At 35.6% G+C, this 27,920-nt stretch overlaps 1 protein-coding gene across 1 annotated transcript in view; it reads left to right on the top strand.

Annotated features, from left to right (window-relative positions):
- Positions 1–27,920, top strand: part of Mms19 (MMS19 nucleotide excision repair protein) — a 180,965-nt gene that overhangs the window by 111,986 nt on the left and 41,059 nt on the right. The window contains exons 16-18 of the mRNA XM_090384395.1: positions 8,218–8,331; positions 21,497–21,731; positions 25,660–25,759. Of these exons, the coding sequence (XP_090240521.1) occupies positions 8,218–8,331; positions 21,497–21,731; positions 25,660–25,759 (449 nt within the window). The remainder of the gene's footprint in view (positions 1–8,217; positions 8,332–21,496; positions 21,732–25,659; positions 25,760–27,920) is intronic.

The following is a 27,920-nucleotide window of genomic DNA, read 5'->3' on the forward strand; positions in this document are numbered from 1 at the left end:
TCTTGAATGAAGTTGGAACCAATAGTCCTGTGATCAGAAAAAATCACACTATATTGTGCTTTTTTTGATCATAGGACAGTTGATGCTTTTGATACATTTTTCTTTCTAATGGATGTTACATGAAGTTGTTTGTTAATTACAACTTCATGTATCATTCCTGAGAAAGCAAAATGTGTTTTGAAGAAAAGTTTCATTTTTGTGCTACAATACTAAGTTCTAAGCAGTATGGTTCCTCCTTCTGCTTCTTATCTTAGCAGAATCATATAGCCCATGTGCAACTTGGATCTGATCAAAAAAAAAAAACCAGCATTATGCATCATTATTTGAATTTTGGAGACTGGGAATTTCTCAAAGGCCACTCTTAATAGATGTTAGCAAAATTTCACATCCTGTATCAGTGTACTTTCAGTTTCGATCAATGGAACTTTCCTTAGCTATATTTCACTTTATACTGTACACTTTGATGGGGGGAAAAATGCTATATGATGAACACCTTTTCACAGATATTCATTGCAGTTTCATGCTTTCACAGCAGAATACACAATGCAATAACAGACCCTTTTTACAATTTGATATACATGTGGACACTTTTTAGGCTGCTTTATTCTGAGCCTTGTTGTAGCTTTGTCCCTATGTTTTTGAATCACAGGTTAAGTGATTTCATCCCCATTTCATTTTTCATGAGAAAAGATTTTTAATTGTCATTTCCTCTTGCTGTAATTCCTAACTTGAAAATTAAACAGTTAAAATTTAAAGAATTTTAAAAAACTTTAAAAACAGAAAGTTGAATTTACTTCCTAAGTTTATCTTCTCTCTTTCACCAGGCTGTGTGCCTTTGAAGAAGGCAAAAATTTGTTAATAAAATCCAAAAAAACTAAAATGCAAGCTAAACATAAATTATGTAAAAATATATGGATGGCATATTTCAGTCATTTTTAATAACCTTACCACCAAGGGGCTTAGAGGGGAACAGGTATCCTGTGTGTTATCAAACACTCAGCCTAAAACACTGATGGATCCAATATCTCTCTATTACAGAAGATTTAGGAGAAGTCCGGTTGGCCTGCCTCCCTAAAATCCACTCATGCACACCTCCTCGATGGTAAGCCCTGTTACGTCACTTAGGTGGCAACGAACGTGTAGAGTGGTTCTCTTCAAGACGCCTGGTCAGCGTGAAGAGGAAAAGACCAAACCCTCCAGCAATATGAAAGCACGACGAAACAAATGGCCCTCAGTCCCCAGCAGCTTTCACTCTCCCTCTTACGGCAGCGAGAGGATTAGAGTGGAAGCAGAGGGTGCTAAGAATCTCTGGGTACGACCAGGCTGCCATGCACGGAAACTGAACTTGGCCTGTTATAACGTAAGAACACTCATCGGTGAAGACAGGATATTAGAGCTGGAAAAGGAATTAGAAAATGTGAATTGGAATATCATTGGTTTGGCTGAAACAAGAAGAAGAAATGAATCACTTATAAGTTTATCAAGTGGAAATCTGCTGTACACCAATGGAAACAGTGAAAGGAGTGAAGGTGGAGTTGGGTTTCTGGTCCATAAAGATTTTAAAAACAACATTTTGGAATTCAAAAGTACATCACCAAGAGTGTCAAGACTAATACTCAAGATTTCTAAGAGATACAAGCTAAAGATTATAATGATTTATGCACCAACATCGAGCCATGATGATGAAGAGGTTGAAGAAATGTACACCGAAATTGAGAGTCTTCTAGATGAGCAGAAAACCCACTACACTATTATTATGGGGGACTTCAATGCTAAGGTTGGAAAAAGACAAAACAGCACAGAAAGGGGAACTATAGGAAATTTTGGAATTGGTGAAAGAAATGAAAGAGGTGAAAGACTTGTGGAATTTGCAGAATCTCAAGGACTGTCAGTAATGAACACTTTTTTCAAGAAACGGGTGAACAGAAAGTGGACATGGAAGAGTCCAAATGGATTAACTACTAATGAAATCGACTTCATCCTCACTAACAGAAGATATATTGTGAATGATGTTACCGTCCTGAATAAGGTAAATGTTGGAAGTGATCACAGAATGGTAAGATGTACACTTGATATAGATGTAGGAAAGGAAAGGAAAAAACTGACTCGAGTAAATAATACAAAGGTCTTTGAGATAACAGAAGAGGAGAAAAAGCAGTATGTACTGGAACTTAAGAACAAGTATGAGCTTCTGCAGACTGCTGAGGACCAAGATATCGACGAGGAATATTACAACTTTTTGAAAGTGATAAAGCCCAAGAAACCTATAGGGAAAAAGAAATCCAAAGAAGAAAAAATTAGTCAAGAAACACTTGTCATGATGAACCGAAGACGACAAATGAAAAGCAAGAAAAACACTGACAGGGAGAAAATTGAGTATACTGAGTTATGCAAAGCCATTAGAAAGAGACTCAGAGAGGACATAAGAAGATTTAACACAAGAAAAGTAGAACAAGCATTAAGGGAAAACAAAGGATTTAAATCAGCAGCCATGAGCAGTAATACAGAAAGACAAATGATACTGAAACTGAAGAATAGCGATGGTGTACTTATAAACAGCAGAGAAGGCATAATTCAAATAGCAGAAGACTACTATAGAGAATTATACAAGGAGCAGGGGAATGATGCCAGCAGTGGGGAAGATGGATTGCAAAGTAGCAACACATACGACATACCCAATATTCTTCCTGATGAGGTAGAACATGCATTGAAGAAAATGAAGAATCAGAAAGCCCCGGGGGAAGATGAAGTTACTGTAGAGTTGTTAAAATTGGGAGGAAGAGACATAACACAAAAACTGGCAAGGCTCTTCACAAAGTGCATTAGAAAAGGTGTGACGCCTAAGCAGTGGAATAATGCAATCATAGTTTTGCTGCATAAGAAAGGAGATAAATCAGAAATTGGAAATTATAGACCAATTAGCTTGTTATCCCACATCTACAAGTTGTTCACAAGGGTCATTACTAACAGATTAGAAAGAATACTTGATGAGAATCAACCGAAAGAGCAAGCTGGCTTTAGGACAGGATTCTCAACTATGGATCACCTTCACGTAATATCACAGCTAATGGAGAAAGCAAATGAATATAAAACACCATTATGCCTGGCATTTGTGGATTATGAAAAGGCATTTGACTCCATACAGCATAAGGCAATGTTTCGGGCACTGGAAAGACAAGGCATTGATACCCCATATATTATGATTTTGAAGAAAATATACGAGAGTGCTACCTCCTTTATTAGACTAGACAAAGACAGTAGGAAATTTAAAATTGAGAAAGGAGTTCGACAAGGAGACACAATATCTCCGAAGCTGTTTACTGCTGCCCTTGAGGAAGCTTTCAGAAGATTAGACTGGTCGCAGAAAGGAGTCAATGTGAACGGAGAGTACCTAAACCATTTACGATTTGCAGACGACATTGTGGTCATAAGCCATGATCCCAAAGAATTAGAGGAAAATCTTAATCAGTTATGCACAGCTAGTAAGGATTTTGGACTAAAGATGAATATGGCTAAAACAAAAGTAATGATGAACAAGTATGCCACAGAAAGGGAAATAATGATTGAAGGAGCAGTAATTGAAAAGGTGGAGTCATATACTTATCTGGGACAAGTTATTAGCTGTAATAATGATAAATGGCTGGAAGTCAAGAGAAGAATAAATTTTGGATGGATAGCATTCATGAAATATAGTCACATACTGAAGAGCAATATCCCAGTTTGTCTGAAACGTAAAATAATGAACCAATGTATACTCCCCACCATGACTTATGGAAGTGAAACTTGGGCACTCACCAAAAGAATGGAAGAGAAGCTGAGAACTACACAGCGAAGAATGGAACGAATCATATTGGGAATCAGACTGTTAGATAAGAAGAGAAACACATGGATTAGGCAACAAACTCAAGTAAAGGACATTCTTATCAAAACTAAAGAACTAAAATGGTCTTGGGCAGGACACATAGCTCGAAGAAATGATGACAGATGGACTAAGAAAATAACAGAATGGTACCCAAGAGGAGCTAGAAGAAAACCTGGAAGACAAAGGCGGAGATGGATAGATGAAATTCATGAGTTTGTGGGTAGTAAATGGATGTCCAGTGCTCAAAACAGAAGGAACTGGAAAGTTGCTGGAGAGGCCTTCATCCTGCAGTGGATTGAAAATGGCTGATGATGATGATGATGATGACCACCAAGCCTTGTTGAAAGATTGACATTGACTGTAGTTGAGCCTTACAGCTATGATCTGACCTTACTTGCAAATTAAAATTTAAATCAGAGATGTTGAAGCAAAAATATCATCTCAGGATGAACTATCTTGGAAAAAATATATAACTGTTTCTTATATATATTATTCAACTTTGCATCCATGTTGAATCTGTTGCTGTTATTGGCTTTTCTCTAGTATGAGTATTTTGGCAGAAATTGAAGGTTTTATGTTTTTGTGAATTTATTTCTTTTGTATAAGTGACATATTCTGCCAAATATCATATTACAGAAACTAACTTACTGGACACAAAGGAAACACCTTTGTGGGGATCACCAATATGATTTTAAGAAAACCACTCCACAATTGATCAAATCTTTACAGTCAGGCAGCTCATGGAGAAAAAATATAAAAATGACTAGGACATGCACATGCTCTTTACATACTTCAGTAAGGCATGTGATAATATTAGAAGACGTGAACTCTGGAATATAATGTTAAAATTTATAATCCCCAAGAAACTACACCATAACAAAAATATGCATGATTAAAGTTTAAAAAAATGAAATGTTGAACCCTTTGAAATCGCTACAGGATTAAAACAGGGTGATGCACTTTCACCTCTTCTCTTTAATTTGGCTTTGGAAAAAGTAATAAGAAGAGTGGAAGAGACTGGGAAAGAAGTGCACATGAATAGACTACACCAGGCCTTCACATATGCCTGGTGCCTGGTTAGTGATGACATCCCCAATTTAATAGCGTTGGAAAAAGAAGCTAATCTCATTGGCCTAAAAAATAAACAATAGTAAAACAAAATACCGTAAACCTCGTTATTCTTAGAAATAAGAATAACGAGACCCCAACATAAACAGTGGAAATCAGTCAGACTTCAAGTACTTGGGGAGCATTCTGAATGATTGCAATAATATCGCATAAGAAATTAATTTTAGGATTCAAAGTGTGAATATATGCTTTTAGGATGGTTTTGTGGAAGTGCTATTTGCTATACTTTGTATGGATAGAGTCCACAAACCATCATGACAGTTTTACTTCGAAGTAAAAGTCTGCAGATCAAAGGCTATGAAATATATCAATATACCATCCATCCTCTCTTACTCCAGTTCTATATAATGACCTGCCGATCGACAAGGATTGGATGACTTATCCAAATCCTCATGTCAGAACTGCTGACATCCTGTTTCAAAAAGTAAAACAAAAACTCAACTGCAAGACTTCTGTATACAGAAAAAAAGACACCACTTATGCAAATTTTTATACTGTTGCAGTTTTTAATATTGGCCATTGACTTTTCTGCTCTATTCAACACATGCAAGTTGGAATGAAGTAAAGAAGAGTATGGTAGAAAGCATGAAAAAAGCTATTTAGTAATTATGTTCTTATTTATTTGAAGGGATATGAAGAGGGTCAAAATGTATTGCATAATAATGGCAAAAAGAATATTAATTTGTGGGATGTGATAATGTGGTTAGAAAAAGATGAAATAACAGCATTTCAAGGGAAAAAATCTATAAATGAAGTGAGAAGTTTTTCTTTAATTCATGCTTCTAAAAGAAGCATGAATTAAAGAAAAGGTTGAATTGCACAGTGGAAGAAGTTAGCTTTTTTTGAAAAATATTTCTACACTCTAAAAGAAATAGAGTTACATTATAAAATGGCAATATGGCAGGTCCTTGTTAACAGGATATTTCTGATTTCTTCATAAATGACAGTACATTTGGATAGGGACCGAGTATATCTGATTAAATTTAGTTATTAATGTTCAACACAATGGTGGTCTATTGTTTAAAAATTCTATTACAGGCAACCCCCGGTTAACACTGATAATTCATTCCGGAAAAACAGCACTCTAAGTGAATCCGCGCTAAGCGAGCGGCGCATTCCCATAAGGTAACATGTATTTTGTGAGTTGCGGTCAGTGCCATAAGATATTTCCTAATCGATAATAAACGATAGTGAAAAGATGCACAAATGTCAGTCAAAATATTTAATATTCAAATATTTATACATATAAAATATTCTGCATTACATACGTATATAATTATGTGGTAACTACTTAGCTATCAAAATTAAACTTAAATTTCCAATTAAAATCATGAATTTAATTGATCTAAATTGATTTTAATTGATTTAATTTAATCATGAAAAATGTGTCGATTTTGGGTTGTACTTTGGCCCTCTTCCTGGTAAACTAAAAGGGGTTTTAATTTTAAATCCCCCGCAGCGTTACCACCAACAATAAAGTCAACCAATCCTTCGCTGCTTTGAAACCTGACATGTTTTTTTCTTCTTTCAATATGAAACTTCTTTTAGGCATTCGTTTCCAAAAAAGTCCTGCTTTGTCTGTGTTATAAACTTGTCGAGAAGTATAACACATAATACTCCTCTTCGATAATTTTAACAAGTTCTTTTTTGAAAGTTTCAGCTCCTTGATCTGCATTTGCGGCTTCTCCCTGGATTTTAAATCAATTCAACCAGCCCTTACTAGTTTTAAAACTAGTTTGACTTTTTTTTTTTTGGTGAGTTTTCTTTAGATCATCATATTGGCTAATCTCTCTCTTTTTTTTTTTTTTTTTATAATATTTAACTTAACTGAATTCTGCATTGGATATTATCTTCAATAAAATTAGTTAAAGTCTCTCCATTTCAATCCTAATAGCCTGCCTAGCCCTAGTTGCTTGCAGTGGAACAGCTGTCTTTCCCGCTGCTAAAATTAATTCTTTATTTTTTATAATTGTTCTTACAGTTAAACTTGCCAGTCCTAAATTATGGCACACATCCACTTGTTGTTGACCAGAATCGATTCGCTTCAAAACATCTAATTTAATTTTAAAGTTCAGTCTTTTTCTTACATTTATAGTCTTCATACTGTGTCCAGACGTTGCTTTTTCATTCTTATCTGCCATTTATTAACTCTTCGAAAATATAACTGCACTGGTTGCATTAATTATAATACAACGTTCGAGTAAATTGTCCGTTACGCACGATGTCTAATACTGTACTGAGTGATGACTAGACTTCGGATAAATGCATATAACGCAAATATTACAAGCAATATACTTGATCATTTTTGAAAATGTTGATCTCAGAACTATGTAACAGGTCACTGTACTGCAATTAAATTAGCATGCGAGAAAATTTCACTGAGCGTGGGAAAATTTCTCAAGTCGGCATGGGAAACGTTTTAATGCTGTTTTGCTATTCATTTTCAAGCTATTGACTCCATCAAATGAAACAATTTCATTAAATATGCCAAAAATGCAATCTGTAAAAGAGCGTTATAGTGATTTGTGACAGCATAATAGTCAGATACAGGTTATAATATAAGAACAGCTTTATAGCGAATCAGTGTAAAGCGAATCACATTACAACAAGGGCCTGCTGTATTTGTGTTCTATTTTATTTATCCTCTGTATTTCATTTTGTTTTAAATGCAAACAATTTCATAAAATTCTCTTTGTTTTCATCGTATTTGTGTGTGTGCTGATAACATCTGAATTAACATATTAAAATATGTTGCTGGATTGTGAATAATTTTTCTTGTTTTTATGAACTATGGCTTGAGACAATTTACATTTAAATATATTCTATATTCAGAAATTTTAAATTTGCTCAAATTTAAAGTGCCTTCGTCCTTCCCTTCAGTCTGAATTAGTAAGGTAGCGAATTTGTAAATTCTTTTAGTCAATTTGTGGCTTTACCACATAAATTTTTCCATTTTTTTATAATTTTTATTTTAATCTCATGCTATTGACACACTAGCTGTCTCTGTAGTTTTTGAAGTTCTTAATGATTAGATGTATCCTAAAGGAGTGCAATAAATTCAATTTTAACTTCCTGTTAGATGCTTTTTTTTTTTCTTTTTTTTAAGAATGAATTATTTACTTATTGTAGGTTGTTAATGTTCTTTTCAGAGGCTAATATTTTAATACAATATTATAAAAGTCATTGATTGATTTTTACTTTAGCATTACTTTTGCAATCTGTTTCAGGAAATAACTGCCATCAGTTAACTCTTGATGCACTTGTAGCTGCTTCTGGTAACTTAGTAACTCTAGAGGTGGTTTTGGAACCCTTGATCAAATATCTCATAATGCAGTTTACAGGTAATTAAAACCATACTTTTTTTAAGTATAGTAGATAAGAATTAAATTTGTTCTTATAGCTTGATTTAATTTAAATTTAGTTAATTTAAACACCACTAAATAAATTGTTTTAAAATTAAGCAAATTTTTAAAAAAGTGCTCATTAGAACAAGGGCAACAGTATCCAGTAAGTAATGGTATAAACTAGGCATATCAAACTGGTGTGCAGCCATCTGAGTTTGCTGTGTGTCTCAGAGCATTGCCAGTTTTCACAAGATAACAGGATTAAACTTGTACAGATATACTAACATAAGATTTAAATAAAATTCATTCATAACTTAGCAGACCATCATAAATGCCAGTGGTCATGAGGTCATGTATTTTTGCACTTCTGAGTTTGAAACCTCTAGTATAAACCAGCTGAACTCCAATAAATAAAATATTATTCAAACATAATAACATTTATGTATATAAGGCACTCTTAGAAATGGTAGAGATTTGTACAAAGTCACTTATGTGGTAGTAAAATTTCATTCATAGATTAAATACAGGCTATCTCAGAAAAAAATAAGTGAAACCGATTAAGGTACTTATGTTTCGCTCACCTTTTTTTTCTGGGTTATACTGATTTCAATATTTCACTTTGTTAATATGTGAGTAACTCAGTGAGTGAAACTTTGGTAACAATAATGTCTGTTATTGAAGTTTTCATATTATATTTGAATTGTTTTCAAATCATATTTAAACTCATTTTGTAGTAAAGGAATACCTCGCACAGCACAGTTAATTCGTGCCAAAAAAATACTGCGCTATACGAAACTGCGCTGATCGAGATATTATTAGTATGTATTTTAATGTAATGTGTTCCGACAATTTGATTATATGGGTCGAGTTGCAAAAATATATAGGTGTTTGTTTACTTTAAATTGATGCACAAGAAGTTCTTGCAAAAAAAAGAAATTAAAATGAAAAATACTGGTAAGTACAGTACAAATGATTTTTATTGCAGTATGTACATACCAAAAGAATATAAGTGAAGTATGTACCGTATTTTTATTTTGAAAAATAATTGATCAGCTTAGTTTGCACAGTTCTTTTCTTCTTTTTATCCGCATACATCTCTTTATAACATCGAATGTCATTTTGCAATGCCTGCCTTACTTTCATACCTCATTCAATGTTTGGAACTAGAACACTCAGCGCCATTACATTTCTTCTTTCCACTCATATTTGCATATAAAAGTATAACGTTTTTAAAAAATAATCTTTAATAAAAATACACAGCGAAAAATATTTGTACAGTTTACACACAGTGAACGACTTCACCGCTCGGAATCTAAACTGTTTACTAATGTATGAATACTAGCAGAGTCCGTATATAATGGGAGTTGTGACAACAGTCAAGCGTGGCCTTGAATCCACAATGCATTGGCCTACGTGCTGACATTATAATACATACATGCATATCAAATGTATTGGTGCATAACGCAGTTAATTTATTATTTTTTTTTTTAATTTGTAAACCGCACTATAGCGAAACCCGCACTATGTGAGGTATTCCTGTATTTATATAAGTTAAGTAACAGGCTAGAAAAGAATAGCGAAAGCTTAAAAAGCGGTACTCACCTTGAAATTAATCTGCGATGGTTTACTTAGGTAGCGTGGTTAATGTTTAAGTTGAATTGTTAAATTGAAAAATTAAAAGGGAGGGAAGTAGGTAAAAGTTGACTGAGTTAAATGGGTGCAAGGAAACAGAAGTGTACACATCCAATCCTTGGTTGTCATCGAAATAAAAGAAAGAAGAATAATTAAAAATTATGTAAGTGAATCCGGTGAAGCCAATAGTCTTTACGAGGACTTTCGTTAGTTAAAGAACGTCTTCAGTTGGCAATGTGTGGGGAGAGAACGCGCATGGTATTTTAAGAATAAAAAATTATACTCTCGTGATGCTTTTTTGACTTAATTTTTCAATTTAACAGTTCAACTTAAACATTAACCACACTACCTAAGTAAACCATCGCAGATTAATTTCAAGGTGAGTACCGCTTTTTAAGCTTTCGCTATTCTTTTCTAGTCTATTAACACGGTACTTGAAGATTCTAAAAATTTCGTATTGTCAAATTTAATAAGATATTTTTAACGGTAATAATCGACACCTTATCTGCACCCCTCCTCTAATTTTAATTTTTTCACATTCCTTATTCTCCCCGATGCCTTTAGACATGTCTAATAATCATAAAAAAACTCAACTAACCAGCACACTCATCAAATATTTTTCCAATAAGTTACACATTGCCTTTTTACAAAAATGTCTCCACCACAATATCATCCCTAAATTTGCCCGCCTTTTTCCTAAAAAATAATTGCAAAAAATATCCACATATCGTACACCGCACATCTATTATGATCTGATCATCCGTGAAGAAATCAGGAAGAGATATAATAAAAAATATAGCCTTTTAAATAGTATACACCAACTCAGATTTTACCTTAAAAAAGAAATGACCCATCATGACTGGATTGAGTTCACCAACAAAAACAATATACGTATTAATGCTACCAACCAAGAAATAATACAAAGACATAATTAAAAATGGAATTCCCTCACGACTCGTTCCCCCGCAAAAATCACCACCGTTAACCTCTCTTCCAGATCTTTAACACCCGCTGAACTTTCTGGCCTGGAATATGGCTTTAATTTTGCCATCAAAAATCAACATTACCCTATAAAAGACTGCATTGTTGAACTCCAGTCCAAACTCGAACATCATCCCGATAAATGGCGTCTAATGCACCAAACAAATAGTATTATTAATACCAAACTTTCTTCCTGCTGTAATATAAAAAAACAACAGCTTATGGATTTACACAAACTCAGTAAAACTTCCAACGTTATTTTTCAAAAAGCCGATAAAGGTGACACGATTGTTATAATAGATAAAGACACCTACACCGAAAAATTAGAATCCATCTTAGCAGACCCAAACACATACATAAATGTAAATAACCATAACATCGTAAGACTCAAAAATAAACTCAACATAATTCTCAGGAAACTCAGGCAAAATAAGGAAATCAACCTTTCCACACTACAGCAAATTGGAATCCGCAATAACATCCTCCCCCACATGTTTGGGATTATCAAGTTACACAAAGCAGACCACCCTTTAAGACCAATTGTATCATATAGCAATTCAGCTTTCGCTAATTTATCCTCCTTCCTGGTCAAAATTATAAACCCCCTTACTAAATTTTCCACATTCAAGATCAATAACACCAATCAAGCTTTTCAAAAAATTAATAATATCACAATATCCGATACAAACATCCCAGCTTCCTATGACGTTACTTCTCTTTACACAAATGTCCATATTCCATTTACTTTACAAGCCTTACGCAAGTTCTTAGAAACAGACGATACCTTAACAACACGTACCTCCCTTTCTATAGACCATATCCTTGAACTCACCACCCTTCTATTAGAAGCAAGATTTTTTAGATTCAACGAAAAAATCTTCCAACAAATATATGGCTTACCAATGGGACTTAGGGATTTCGGCCCCATTGTCCGAAATCTACCTAGCCGCCATTGAAAGCCAAATTCTACAGCCCTTTCCCCCTGAACTAAAATTATACATGCGCTATGCCGACGACATTCTTGTAGTAGGCAACAGATCCATTATTAATAACCTCTTCGTAAAACTTAACTCTGTACATGATAGACTTAAATTCACCCTTGAAATTGGACAGAACAATCAGATAAATTTCCTTAATCTCACTATCTATATAACAGGCACAAAATTAAATACGAAAATTTTCAGGAAAAATACAAACACCTGTAAATACTTACATTTTGCTTCTCATCACCCTCTAAACACTTAAAAAGGCAGTTTTATATAACCAAATTCACAATGCACTAAAGTAACAGTTCCTCACCCACCGACCTTCACAATGAAATACAGTATATTACCGACAAATTTATATCCAGAGGTTACCCCCACCAACTCATTTTAAATACAATCCTTAACGCTAAAAATAAAATTAAATCTAACATCCCAACCAAAGACAAAAATAAAACTAACATCCGCATAGTCCTCCGTTACCACAATGAACTATCAGGACAGTTCCGACGCCTATTTAACAACACTGATATCTCCCTTTTTTTTTCCACCTACAACAAATTAGGATCCTTTTTCAGCACCTATAAAGACACATACAAATATTCTACAAACGACCTTAATAATATTATATACCTCATTAATTGTCAACCAAACTGCAACACATGTTATATCGGAAGTACCACTACCAAATTTAGCTCATCAAAAACATCCAACATCCGTGCATACTACCATTTCCATAGTCTCACGTCTAACCAATCTGTCACAGAACTTACAACTCATGCCCAGACTCACAACCACAACCCGCTCATCGATTCTGCCATTTCCATCATTAAACTAAAATCCAGCTACAGAATACTTCAATATGAAGCTCTAGTTATCGAATGGTACAAGCACCACTCTAACCTCAAAATTCTAAATTCTAAACTCCCCTTCAATCTTTCCCCAATTTGGAACCTCTCGAGATTAAAGTTCCCACATGTCAAAAAAGGCATCACGAGAGTATAATTTTTTATTCTTAAAATACCATGCGCATTCTCTCCCCACACATTGCCAACTGAAGACGTTCTTTAACTAACGAAAGTCCTCGTAAAGACTATTGGCTTCACCGGATTCACTTACATAGTTTTTAATTATTCTTCTTTCTTTTATTTCGATGACAACCAAGGATTGGATGTGTACACTTCTGTTTCCTTGCGCCCATTTAACTCAGTCAACTTTTACCTACTTCCCTCCCTTTTAATTTTTCAATTTAACAATTCAACTTAAACATTAACCACGCTACCTAAGTAAACCATCGCAGATTAATTTCAAGGTGAGTACTGCTTTTTAAGCTTTCACTATTCTTTTCTAGTCTATTAACACGGTACTTGAAGATTTCTAAAAATTTCATATTGTTAAGTAACAGGCTAAGCTTGTAACATAATAAAAACATTCTCACAATAAAGAACAAACTATAAAAGAAAAGGTTGTCCTTCAGCAGGCAGTTTGCATACTAAAATTCCATTTCAACTTATTTCTATCTTAGTAGTATGCAACCTTTTTTGGTTATGAATTGATATATGATTTCTGAAAACTGTGATGAGTCAGTTTAATTTTAATTGACAACTGAAAATCATACTTGAATATTTATACAAATTATATATGCTAATTGCATTACCTTTTGTTTTCGAAATATAAAGCATTCTAAATACAGCAATACCCCACATAGCACGTACCGAAACTGTTCCATGTTATGTGAAACCATGCTGATGAGGTATAATTATAATGGGCTTTTAAGTGAATACATACCAGAGAAATAGTCTATAAACGAATTATAATAAATCTATAAAAAAATTTGCGCTTGATAGCCAATTAAAAGGATTTGAAATTAAAAATATTGCAAAAATTTTATTAATGAAAAGGTAACATGAGAGATGAGAAAAACTTTATTGTTTATTTAGGTATTTTAGTAATGAACTATTGTGGATTATTACGTACACAGAGCGAAATGGAGACAGAATAAATAATGACAAGTTTAATATTAATTGGAAAACATACATATATTAAATTAGATACATACAAAAGCTTTCGGTTAGTTTGTTAACCTTCATCAGTCAAACTGACTCTTAACTGTCAGTTTGACTGATGAAGGTTAACAAACTAACCGAAAGCTTTTGTATGTATCTAATTTAATATATGTATGTTTTCCAATTAATATTAAACTTGTCATTATTTATTCTGTCTCCATTTCGCTCTATGTACGCAATAATCCACAATAGTAATAATGAAGTCTGGTGAAGTTGTCTCTTCTTTTTCTCGCCGTATAAGTCTTTGTAGCATCGAATCCCATCTTGTAAAATTTGCCATATCTTGATGCCACGTTCAACATTTGGATCTCCATTCATAATTGCCTTGCAAGCCACGTCAACTCTCCCCCCCCCCCCCCAAAAAAAAAAAAAAAAAAAACTTTCTCCAATTCTGTTGAAAATTCTTTTGGTGCCACTTCAGTGCTATCCACTTCAGAATTGTTTTCCTCTTTTTCATACCATCAGACAAATAATTTGTGAACCATTCTGTAAACAATTCTCTTGTAATTTATGCTTTCTTATCAGATGAGCAAATTATGAGCAATGTGCTTTTTACAAAACCCTTTTGAGCTCTTGGGTTTTTTGCTCTAAACGTGAGTAGGGTCTTCAATTTAAAATCCCCAAATGAGTTTCCACCCAACAAAAGTATTAAATGATCTTTTGATGCTTTATATCCAGGTTTGGCCTTTTCATTTGCAGCTAAAAAAAGTTCGTGAGGGCATTTTTTTCCAGAACAGTCCAGTTTCGTCGACATTGAAAATTTGTTCATCCTTGTAGCCACCTTCTTCAGTGATGTCTTTCAATTCACTGGGAAATCTTGCAGCAGCGTCTTTGTTTGCATTTGCACTTTCACCTGAGATATGAACATTGTGAAGTCCAACACAGTTTTTAAAGTGGAAAATCCAACCACGACTAGCTGTAAATATTTCTTTAGTCTCCTCTTCATTTTCTTATTTTTCCTTCAGCGTATTATAAAGGCTCATGGCTTTCGCTTGAATGATGTTTTGACTCAAAAGGAATTCTCTTTTGATTACAATCTTCTATCCATATTAATAAAAGACGTTCCATATTAATCAGTAGCGAACTTCTTTGCTTAGTTATCACTTTCGTCATGTAAGATGTCGTAGAAATATGTCAAGTTTTTTTTCTAATGTAAGCCATTTATGTTTAGTAGCTCCACCGCATTCATTGACTAATCATTTTGTATTTAAAGGGGTAAAAAATAAATTGTGAAATGAAAAGTTTGAAAGGCTATCATGTTGTCTCATCAGGATGGAACTAAGAATACTGAACACTGTTGCATGCGTTGCCACTGACTTCCTGAGGGGAGCTATTGGCACATGTGCATGTGAGACAGTAGAGTTGGCACCGCAGCATATATGTATGCGTACCTGAGCTACAACAGTGCAGCATATATGTAGAGTACATGTCTAGGCTATTGAATGAGTTTTAATATGTACAGTAAATTTTTGACTTAAAATTAATTGAAAACTGTGTTATAGTGAAATACATGCTGTTTGAAGCTGTGCTAAGTGAGGTATTGATGTATATTACTGATTTTTTTGGCTTCCTTTTCTTTTGAATTTGACTGGCTAGAAGAAACATATTTGGTTAATTTTCATGGTTTTCAGTTGAGCACATGATTTTTTTGTGTTTTGCATATTTTATGATAGCTTGAATATAAATTTAATTTACAAGACTCTTTGCCCACATGAATAGCTTGAACCAAAATGCAGGCAGATCATGTCGAGTGTTCTTACCACAGTAAAATACCATTACAATATTACATTTCATTACGTTGAAATTTTGTTCTGCTGAATATCTGAAAATTATTTCAGAAACAATTATTATCCGTATAAATAAATTCTTCTGCACTTTTCTGTAATATAGAAGCAGTAATTTATTTTTAATTTTACTTAAATATTGGCTTTAAAAGCAATAATATATAAATAAAATGATATATGCATGCTACGAAAATGAAATATTTTGTTCAGAGAGTATCAGAAAGTATTGTAGAAAGCTAAGAGCTATTGTTTTGAAAGTACGTTTTGTTTATAAGAAATACCACACATTCAGAAATACAGTGTAATAGTACTTAAGTGAAATTAAATGCAACAAAGCATCATATCTTTAAGAGTATAATAATGTATATAATATTGGTGTAAACACACCATAGACAACTCTTAAACAAAAAACTACATTAGTAGTGTGAAGGGCATCATTTTATCTATATCTCATATTGTGCTCTCCCTTCACGGGTTGCCATGTATTGCACTACCTTGAAACGTTACTTATTCGAGGTAGTGCAATACGTGGCAACTCGTTGTGAAGAAGACTATAGGCTTCACTAAAAGTGAAGTCTATAGTATTCTCTTTTAGTCTACAGTCTTCTCTTTTAGTGAAGTGTTACTTATTCGAGGTAGTGCAATACATGGCAACTCGTTGTGAAGGAAGAGCACAATATGAGATATAGATAAAATGATGCCCTTCACACTACTAACATAGTTTTTGTTTGAGTTGTCTATGGTGTGTTTACACCAATATTATATAGTGTAATAGTACAAACTAGTGTTACTTTATCCATATTAATATGTAAGTTTTTATTTTTTTGAATTTTAATTTTTATCCCCTTGCATTAAGGTGAAAATTCAACTTTGGTGCAGTTGAAAATATATAAATTTAATTTGCACTAAGTTGAATTTTTTGACAATTTTCTGCCAATCATAGCACATTGTTCACTAATGGTACAATTATTGAAAGTAGGAGCCTTCATGGTTACACCTCAACTGTATGAAACATTCTGAGAGCTGACAACTGTTAATATGTAGATTTGTCTAACGGCATGGTACAACGACGACTTTGAAAGTGTTCTGAAATGAGGTGTTAATTTTACACATACACCTTTACTTTTGATCTACCCTCTTACTATAACTGGTTTTTTTTTTTTTTGTTTTTTTTTGTTTTTGAGAAATGTTTTTTTTTTTTTTTTTTTATTCGTCTTAAAGCATTTTCTTCCATTATTTTACCTATATTTTCCCCATGTACTTGACATGGATTTTATTGAAACCTTGAAACAGTAATACAAATAGGAAATTTATACATGAGATGAACAAAAATGCATGTATCTTAAAAACACAAGTCATTGTTTTCTGATTAAATCAGTTCCTTTTCCAAGTTTCTGGCACATAATGTTTTTTAATACTGTAAATAACAATATTTAAAATAACTAAATGCACAAGGCATAATACATTAAGAGTTTAATATCTATATAATATCGGTGTGTAGATACACCATAGACAACTCTTAAAAAAACTACAAAGTAGTTGTTGTAGGCATCATTTGCTCTTTCTCATATTGTGCTCTGCCTTCACGACGAGTTGCCATGATATTGCACTACCTCGAATAAGTAATGCTTCACTAATAGAGAAGACTATTGTTACTTATTCTCAGTGAGTACCACCACCCAGACATGTTTCAAGGCTATTGGCCTTGTCATATACACCTTTTGGCATCTCTCATATTGTGTGATTATCTCATATTGTGTGAAAATCTCCCTGGTGAATTTTCTGGAATCTAGAGCTTAGGCAAAATTAAGGTTTGTTTGTGATCAACCCATTATGGGTTCTCCATTTCATATGATCCCTCCAAGCCTTTAAAAATCACTGTTCTTCTTGTAAATGCACCTTTATATGGTAATTAACAATGATGATCTCAAAAAGACTTGCGCTGTTCTTACCATTCTATTTTTCAAGTATCCCCCTCCCCTCTGTTTTCGCCCCTCAGGCACACCCTCTAATGATGCACATTTCTTGGAGGTTGTATTTTTCTGTGATTCAGTTTTCTTTTCTGCTCTTAGTTTTCAGCTTTCTATATGGAATGGAAATAAGCAGAATTAAGAAGTGTTACCTTTGTAAAGAAATCTCTGTCTCATTTGATACTGTGAGTGAAATTAGCCATGCCCTAGGCAGTAAGGGGCTGCATGTGTTCTATTGCAAATGCTGCCCCTCTCAGAATGTGACAGAACATTTTCTGTTAACCAAGACTTATAGAAAATAAAAAACATATCCATGGTTATTGAAGGACATTTTGTTGAAATGGATAAAATTCTGCAAACATGTTTTTTAAGTCTGTTCTAGTCACATCAGTTAAAGTAGAAACTGTGAAACACATTTTCTATGAAGTCTTGAAATTTGAAGAAAATCCTTGTTATAAGGCTTACCAAGTTATAGGAATATTGTTTTGTTTATTAAGAATGCAATAATAATATTTTGTGTATATAATATTTCGAATGAAGTTTTGTGTTTTTGCTACAACACTCATAACCAAATCCCATGGGAAAACTAGGCCATACAGATTTTCCTAGTCGGTAGTGCAGGGGGAAAAATAATAATAATCAGCATTTAATTTCTCAAACTTTTTCCCAAGCATTTGCTAGTCAGCTTTCCATCATCGGTACCAAGACAGCTTGGAAACTAGGCACCTCAGAGGAGAATTCATTGAGGTGTTTAGGCCTCTGAGAGGTAAAAGTAAAATGATTGGGGGCAAAATTTTCACAGTTATAAATGATTCTAGAACTAGGGGCCTTAAATTCAAGTTACGAGGAGGGGGGAGACATTGACTGGATTGCAGGAAGTTTTATTTTAGCCAGCGAGTTATACAATAAGGAGCCAAAACATTATGACCACCTACCTAATATGATGTTAGTCCTCCACGTTCAGCCAAAACAGCTCTTACCCAGAGGGGCATGGATGCTACAGGATTTCTAAATGTGTCTTCTGGTATCTGGTACCAACATGTAACCAGCAGATCCTTTAACTCCTATAAGGTCCGTGGTTGAGACACCGCAGACATGAGTTGCTATTCCAACACAAACCACAGATGCTCAATGGGATTGATGTCTGGGAAATTTGGAGGCCAGGGCAATACCTGGAAGTCTTCCTCATGTTCCGCGAACCAGTCTTGAACAGTCCAGGTGGCATGGGGCATTATGCTGCTGAAAGACGGCACCGCCAGAGGGGAAGACCTTTGCCATGAAAGGGTGTACCTGATCAGCAATGATGTTTAGGTAGGTGGTAGATGTCAGAGCCCGGCGTTCGAGCCCATCCGTTCCAGGTATTGCCCTAGACCCAGGGCAATACCTGGAAGTCTTCCTCATGTTCCGCGAACCAGTCTTGAACAGTCCAGGTGGCACGGCATGGCGCATTATGCTGCTGAAAGACGTCACCGCCAGAGGGAAAGACCTTTGCCTTGAAAGAGTGTACCTGATCAGCAATGATGTTTGGGTAGGTGGTAGATGTCGGAGCCCGTCACCACCAAATACGGAGGATGCGGAAAGGTCAGGGAATGACCACCGCATATCCCGGAACAATATGGCCTTAATTGCTAATGCTCCTAAAAACCAAATAACAAACAACAAACATCAGAGCCCGGCACATGGATGACTGGACCCAGGTATCCCAGCAGAACATTGCCCAAAGAATGACACCACCGCCATCACTTCCCCAGGTAAACGATGCACACGTACCCGGCTGTCCACATGGTGCAACAGAAAACGTGATTCATCGGACCAGACAACCTTCTTCCAATCACTCAAGGTCCAGTTTTGTTCCCATTGTAGGTGCTGTCGCCGGTGAACTGTGGTTAGCATGTGCACTGGCGGCCTGCAGCTACACAGCCCCATTTTCAGCAGGGTTCAATGTACTGTGTGTTGTAACACATTTCTCCTGTCATGAGTATTCCATTTACTGGCGAGTTGTGTCACAGTCTCCCTTCTGTTGCCACATACCATCCGGGAGAGCCTTCGCTCACCTCAAGCATTGATGAGCCAGGGTTCGTCCAACACCTCGCCGGCAGTTTGTGGGTTCCCCCTCCTCAGTTCACTTTCGGTAGGTACTAACCATGGCTGATCGTGAGCATCCCACCAGCCGTGCCATTTCGGATATGCTCTGACCCAGTTGTCTGGCCATTACAATTTGGCCTATGTCAAACTCACTTTAGTTCGCTGCCTTTCCCATCTGAAGAACAAGAGTAACACTGATTAACAGAGCTCAGTATTGGGTGTTTTTTATACCGTGTCCTGACCTGCGCACATGCCATAGTTCACCTGTAGTTGCTTTGATTTGCATAACGACTCGCTGGTCATAATGTTTTGGCTGATCAGTGTAAATTACTGGAATAAGTTACCTACGTGGGTGGTAGAGGCTGACAGTTTGGGGAAATTCAAAGGTCAGCAGGATAGTTAACGGCAGGAGGAGGGAAATGCATAAGTTGTCTATTTCCTTTTCTTTTATTAATTATTTATTATTATTATTTTTTTTGGCTGGCGCAGCAAAAGCCTTAGGCTTCCTTGCACCGTATGGCCATTACTAATACTAATAATCTGTAAAATCATATTTGGGAAGAAAGATGTGAGGGAAAAAAATATTCGAGGTGCATTGCAGGTTGCCCGGGCCTGCTTTTCTTAAAACTAGGCCATTGTCAATAAAATATACTAACAGTAGCCTGGTTTCTAATCTGTTGGATCCGAAGAACTTGTAAGGAACTTTGTGCATATGATGATCACAAATTGTTATGAAAGATAGCTTATTATAAATAAATGACAATATATTTTTAAAAGAAAGTAGCTTTTATTTATAGTGCATTATTGAGGCAGCTCATCATAATAATAAATCAGTGTATTAAAAGAAAGACTTTTTTTTTTTTTTTTTTTTTTGTACCCAAATACTTAAAAAGCATTTCTGTGTTTACATTTTGAGAATTTGTTTATTCTTTTAAAGTCTAAATATTATAAATTTAGGTATTATTCTCCACTTCTTCGGTAATCATTATCTTGCTAGCCGACCGGGCCAGCCGAGTGGTTAAAGTACTGCCCGGCAACCCAAAGGTCGCAGGTTCGATTCCCGCCTCGGGCTTGGATCAAAGTACTGCAAAAACCTTGGGAGGTGCAATATGGCCACAGAAGCCGATGCGCCAACAACTACCAAATCAAAAAAAAAAAAAAAAAAATTTATCTTGCTTGTCACAAAAATAAATCAAAAAACTAAACTAACAAAACCTTACAAAACTACTAGCTTTTTTCTTTGAAAACTGTTATATTTCCATCAGAATTTGTAGTCTTAAGAGTCGAAGTTACCCAAGTTATAGTTTGCCTAATCTGTAGATTGATGGTTATGTGATCAGATATGCGTATATGGATTAATCTTTTATATCTGTATGTCTAAATATTATGACCAGATAAATGATATCTGTGTAATTCTATAGTCATTTATTTTACTTTGTATTATTATCATTGCCATATATGTGTGGTAATAAATTATGCTCACAATAACAAAATGAAAAGTTGTTTTCTGTTTTCTCTTCAAAAGAAATTAGTTTTAATCCATATCTGTATGCACATATGTGTATTTTTAATGTTAGCTGGCTACTACTACTATTTATTATTATACTTTTTTAATTAGATAAAATCTAATGTACTTTAATTCATAAATGTTTTTTCTCTAGATAAACAAAATTTTGAAGATGCAGCTTCTACTGCTACGTGTTTGCTTCATATAGTTCTGAAGCATTTATCACCACCTTCATCCGTTCAATACTTATGCAATCATTGCATGTATCCATTAATTTGTATGTGTTGGAATATGGTATTAGATGATTGTACAGAAATAGCACAAGAATTAATAGTGATTAAAGTATTGGGTCAAATTATCCAGGCTATAGTTCAAGTATTAGATAAAAGGTATGTTAAAAATTTTGGCATGTTAATATCTTTACTGCCCCATACCTTTTACAAACCCTAATTTCTGAAACAGTAATAATAGTTGAACTTAATGTCACAATTGTTTTTAGAAGTGTAATTGTTTTTCCCTTAGTGGTACAATGCAACTACCTTGTCAACTACAGCGGTGCGTTAGCACACGCTTCTTGATTATACCGGGGTTCGAGCCCATCACCACCAAATATGGAGGATGCGGAAAGGTCAGGGAATGACCACCGCATATCCCGGAGCAATATGGCCTTAGTTGCTAGTGCTCCTAAAAAAAAAACCAAAAACCAAACCTTGTCAACTATTTTGATGGTATATTTCCATTCTCATCAGTGGATGACCAAGCATCCTAACAGTATATATTTTCCATATTATGTTAACTTGCAAAACAGTGCCAGTTATATTCACAATGTGAGACATCAGATGGCAATAGATATGTAATATATAAATAAAAGAAGTTAAGAAGCTTGTAACCTGTAAAAAAAATTAAAAATACATGAGCGATCAGCTGCTTTTCTGCATATTTTGCTACTTTTTTAGCTTCAGCTGTTTTGCATATGCAGTGTTTTTCTTAGTGCAGACTCCAAGTTCACAATTTTTCTGCTGTACCAAAAAGATTAAGTATCAGATGAATAATGTGATCCAGTGGTGAATTATGCTACTCATGTTACAAGTCTGACACTGTTACACCACAAGACAAGACAAGTCCTCTACGTCACTTGCCCTGTTTTTTGAAGAGATTTGTGTTTGAATCACATCAGTGATTCAAAGAACTTATTGGGGGTTTTTAAGTAGGTTGGTTTCTATGTTTTTAGGCTATCTCAGCCGTGCTTGAAAAAATCAGGGTTATTCCTAGGTTTTCTATGATTGATAGAAGTGAAAAATAAATAATTAACATTTAATTATGAATTAATTAATAATATTAAAAAAATATATTTTAACTTTACTGTATATATGACACAATGTAAATATTGAAATACGTGTATTTCATGAAAAATTGGTTCTTCAAAAAGTAGCCCTTTTTAATGTGCAGAATGCTTAAACTGAGAACTTTTTGTTTTCTGTACATCTGCCATATTGACTATTCATATCTCCATTCAACATACTATGACAAACAGAATGTCTAATGCTTCAGCTGCAAGATACAGTGCATGAATAACCTGTGTGATATGTATGAGGAAAAATAATAATTGCTACACTTGTTTTTTATGATTTTAATGAAATTTTGGATAGGTCAACAAATATTTCTAAGAGCTAAGTGCAAAATTTCATGAAAATCTATCCACTGGGAATTAAGTTGCTTCATGCGAATGAATAGACATAATGACAATAGACACTTCACACATTTGCAACTGCCTAATGAAAATGATCAATACAATGCAAGAAATCAGATATGGCGCCTCCGTAGCCAGGTGGACAGGAGCAGCAGCAGTATGTAGCACATGCTTCTTGATTAGACCAGGGTTTGAGTCTGTGACCACCAAATATGGAGGATGCGGAAAGGTCAGGGAATGACCACGGAGCAATATGGCCTTAGTTGCCAATGCTCCTAAAAACCAAATAACAACAAATCAGATATCTGGAGTTTTGATATTATATTTTATTAATATATATTTTAGTGCTTTCATTCTAGTCTTGTTTATCACTTATCAGAACACTTTGTATATTATGTTCCATTCCAAATTCAGTACCGTAATATCAAAACTAAAATTGCTGTAACACAGAGCGAAAACGGATACAAAAAATAGATTGTGACAAGTTTAATAATAGGAAATATACATATATTAGATTAGATACATACAAACAAAAAGCTTTCGGTTGTTTTGTCAACCTTCCTCAGTTAAACTTACAGTTAAGAATGGATCATGAGGGCGTGTACTGCCAATCTTGTACGTGAAGTGTGTGATTAGTTGTTGGATGTTGAAGCCTGTGGCTGTGATGCATGTGGACGTTGCCAGCATTTGTCAATAGTCAGGATTGCTGTTTCGATGATAGAGTGGACTTGACATCCACTGTTCCTGTTGACTGAGGTATTGGAGCATTTGATGTTCAACGACTCCAACCAGGCACGTCGTCGATAGTGGCAGGACTTATCCACAATCACGACATCGCGGTGTGGGTCAATGTCGTGGTGGGTTGCCCAAATATGTTCGGCAATAGCTGAGTGCTCCACATCCGCTAAGCGGATTGCTCTTTTGTGTTCGGAAAGGTGTTTTTCGAGCCGTCTCCTAGTTTCCCCGATGTAGCAGCTAGTGCAGTCACGGCAAGAGATGTGGTAGACCAATCCACTTTGTAGTAAGGTGGGGACCGGTGTTTTTACCTTAGAGATGAGGGATCGTAATTTTCTGCCTGGGAGTTGTATGCATTTTATCCCATGTGATTTTAAGACTACAAACCTGTTGTGATAGGTTTGGGTAGTATGGGATAAAGGTGCCCGTGGCTGAGTCATTACCTTGGATGTTTCTGTTGGTCGCTACGTGGCCGCTATGTGTCTGTAGGTCACACCTGTCGAGGGTATTGATGGGATAGCCACACCTCGTAAGATCCGCCTTGACTTTAGCAATTTCGGTGAGCCTCTCATTTACAGAGCTAGAGTGTGTCCTGGCATGAGTTAGCAAGGTTCGTGCAGTGGCAAGAAGATGGCTACTCACGTGTGCTGACCGGAAGTTGGTAAATTGGCCAGCACATATTGGTTTACGATGGACAGTTGTCTTCAAGCATGTGCCCTCACGCCGGACAGGGGTGTCTAAGTATGGTATGGTGTTGTCTGACTCTAGCTCGATGGTGAATTTTATGAAAGGCGACAGAGAATTGAGGTGGTCTAAGATTCGGTCACCTGAATTTCTGGGGATAACCACGAACACATCGTCCACGCAGCGACACCAAAAGGTAATGGGATCTGGTACATTTGTAAATGCACGACCCTCTAATCCTTCCATCGCGATGTTTGCCATGACCGAACTAACCGGGGAACCCATGGCTGTGCCGTGTACTTGTTGGTAAATGGAGTCGTTGAACATGATTGCACCGCCTGTTAAGCACATTCTGAGGGCGGTGGAGATATCGTCTGGTATTAATTTGGTTCTGCTGCCAAGGGTCTGGTCGTTATCTAAGAGTTGCTTTGCACATGTGATGGCAAGTTCTACTGGGATGGAGGTGAAAAGTGAAACTACATCAAATGATGCCATGATTTGATCTTGTGAGGTGGATATAGTTCGGATCTGTTCTGTGAGTTCACTACTGTTGGAGACCGTGTTGGTGGTCTTGCCTACTAGGGGAGAAAGGAGCCCCGAGACAAACTTAGCTAATTCATAACTCGGTGAGCCACAACAGGAGACAATGGGTCTTAACGGTGTACCTTCTTCATGAACTTTCGGTAGTCTGTAGAATTGAGGAATCTGGCAGCCGGAGGCACAGAGGTGATTATGTGTTGATTCTGTTATTTTCTTCTGTTTAAGCCAACTGTTGACGAGGATGTTCACTTTCGACTCCCATAGTTCCAAAGCTTTGATGGGAGGAACGGTTAAGGGTTGGTAAACAGAAGTGTCCTGCAAAAGCAGCAAGGCTTTTGTCTCGTAATCTGTGCGATTCATTACGACTGTTCGACGTCCTTTATCTGCCAGTAGGATGACGATGGATGAGTCTTGTTTCAGTGTCTTAAGGGCAGAAATTTGTTTGTGGTTGAGATTGGAAGAAGCAGGGCAAGAATGGTATATCTTTATTGTATATTTTTATACATATGGATTTTAAAAAATAATACAAATTAATACAAAAATGTCTACATTGAAAGTTTTTAGTTTTTCCTGAATAGTGCCATCAAAAATATTTTATTTCACCATTTATTTATCCTTATGATGCAACATCATTCACTTAATTTATATCACATTTATTGTTCTTTCAGTACATCCACACCTCTGTTTCATAATTTAATAATCGCAAGTCTTCATGGTGATCTGTCCCACTTAGGACTTGAACTTAAATATCTTATGCCAACTGAAAAGGTGAGTCTATTTAATATTAGGTAAAATTTGTTTAACATTCTATTCCACTTAGTTCTAATCAATAAACAGTATGTACTGCATATGCTACATTGGCAAAAGTATTGGTTAACACCCTCAAAATGCATAAGGGAATTCCTTGTGTCTCAGTGTTGTATATAATGCAAAGCAGCAGTAGCAAAATAATAGTGTTAGAATAAAACTGACAGAAGGTAGAGTTAACAGATCTTTAAGGGTTCTTTCAAATCTAATACACTGCCACATGTAGTGATGTTGATCAGCAGTTTCCAACCGGTGGTTTGCAAACCTCTAGGGGTTCACGAAAGTTTTCCATGGGGTTCGCACTAAAAATTCTGTAATGGCGTCTACCATTACACAATTTTTAACAGAAGTTATTTTCAAAACCTAATAAACAAAGATAGAATAAAGTAAAATAAAATTAAATATAAAGTAAAGAAAATGAAAGAAACCACATCTCCCACAATTCCTTATAATTTGTTTACTATCTTGCACTATATGGTGTTTTCCATACTTTTTTTTTTTTTTTTTTTTCATTCTCAAAGACTATTGTTATGTATAGGTACTTAATAATAATCCTATATTATTATGCAACATTACACTTATAAAAAAGTAGTACTGGAAAATATTTTATAATTAAAATTCAGAACTATTATATGATTTCAGAGAATATAGGCTTAGTGGTTCATGATAAAAATATTATTTAATAATTTTTCAAATAGATATTTACAGTATAAAATAAAATATAAGTACAAATTCAGTAGCTTTCGGAACTCGTGTCCCTTTATCAACTGACAAATTTGAATACATTACAAGCAAAGTGTGGCACGTTACTCATTCGTCATTGTTGTAGCACGGACGTGTGCTGCCTTGCGCCAGTGATCATCCATCAATAAAATGGTTGTCTCCATGATGGGATGTATATGCATGCCTTTCTGGCGATTTAATGCCTTAGGGTTGTTTATTATGTTTAGTGACTCTAATCAGTCACGATCTTGACCCCAAGCGCGACTTTGAGATAGTGGACCACGCGCGACACTTTCGCCACCGCCTATGGCTAGAGTCACTAAACATAATAAACAACCCTAAGGCATTAAATCGCCAGAAAGGCATGCGTATACATCCCATCATGGTGACAACCATTTTATTGATGGATGATCACTGGCGCAAGGCAGCACACGTCCGTGCTACAACAATGACGAATGAGTAACGTGCCACACTTTGCTTGTAATGTATTCAAATTTGTCAGTTGATAAAGGGACACGAGTTCCGAAAGCTACTGAATTTGTACTTATATTTTATTTTATACTGGGTATACTGTAAATATCTATTTGAAAAATTATTAAACAATGGACCCCAGTACTCCAGGCCCATTTGTCACTATTCGATCACTTTATGGCCATAATACCTACAATGATTGTCCACAGTTGCAAAAGTGCTTCCTCTCAATAGCTCGCTACAAGCAACATTTACGCTTCGCACACAGATGCAAAAGCAATCGAATTATACCTAAAGGGTTCCGATACAAAGCCCCGTTCCACAACTCTCATATGGATCGTGCCTGCTTTAACTTCAGCCTACGCACATTAAATTTGTGGATATCCCATCTCCACCGTGAAATCAGGAACGCTGACTACAAGTCCAGACTGTTACAACATCTACAAGGTAAGGTCTCGCCTATTGTATTTACAAACCTTATACATACCATCTGCCATCGGGCTAGTCAGACCTCGGATACCTACCGTTTACGCCAACAGCGCAAGTTCATAAACTTGAGCATAGAAACTAACTCCTTAAAGACGAACACTCGTTCAGACGACACGACTTCTTTCGTCTTGAATCTAAGTAACAAACAACTGTCCAACAAGCAGCTGAGTGTTTTATCAAACGGTATGAAATTCGCCGTTATACCATCGAAACCTCCCATCACACAGCTCGCTATGGGTATAGAAGCCAGTATTACCAACCTTCCCGAAGAAACTGCCAACGAGATCCGATTCAAGACTGCCGCAGTCCTCCGCAACACTCGAAAAACGTGCTCAAACCTCAACCACCGCCAACGTGCCGCCCTGTCATCTATAAGAAAAGACAACTCCATCGTTGTACTTCCTGCGGGTAAAGGGCGCCGGACTGTTGTGCTGGACCG

The sequence above is a fragment of the Mastigoproctus giganteus genome, chromosome 11, assembly GCF_048544385.1.
Source record: "Mastigoproctus giganteus isolate SK-2022 chromosome 11, ASM4854438v1, whole genome shotgun sequence".
NCBI classification, from domain to species: domain Eukaryota; kingdom Metazoa; phylum Arthropoda; class Arachnida; order Uropygi; family Thelyphonidae; genus Mastigoproctus; species Mastigoproctus giganteus.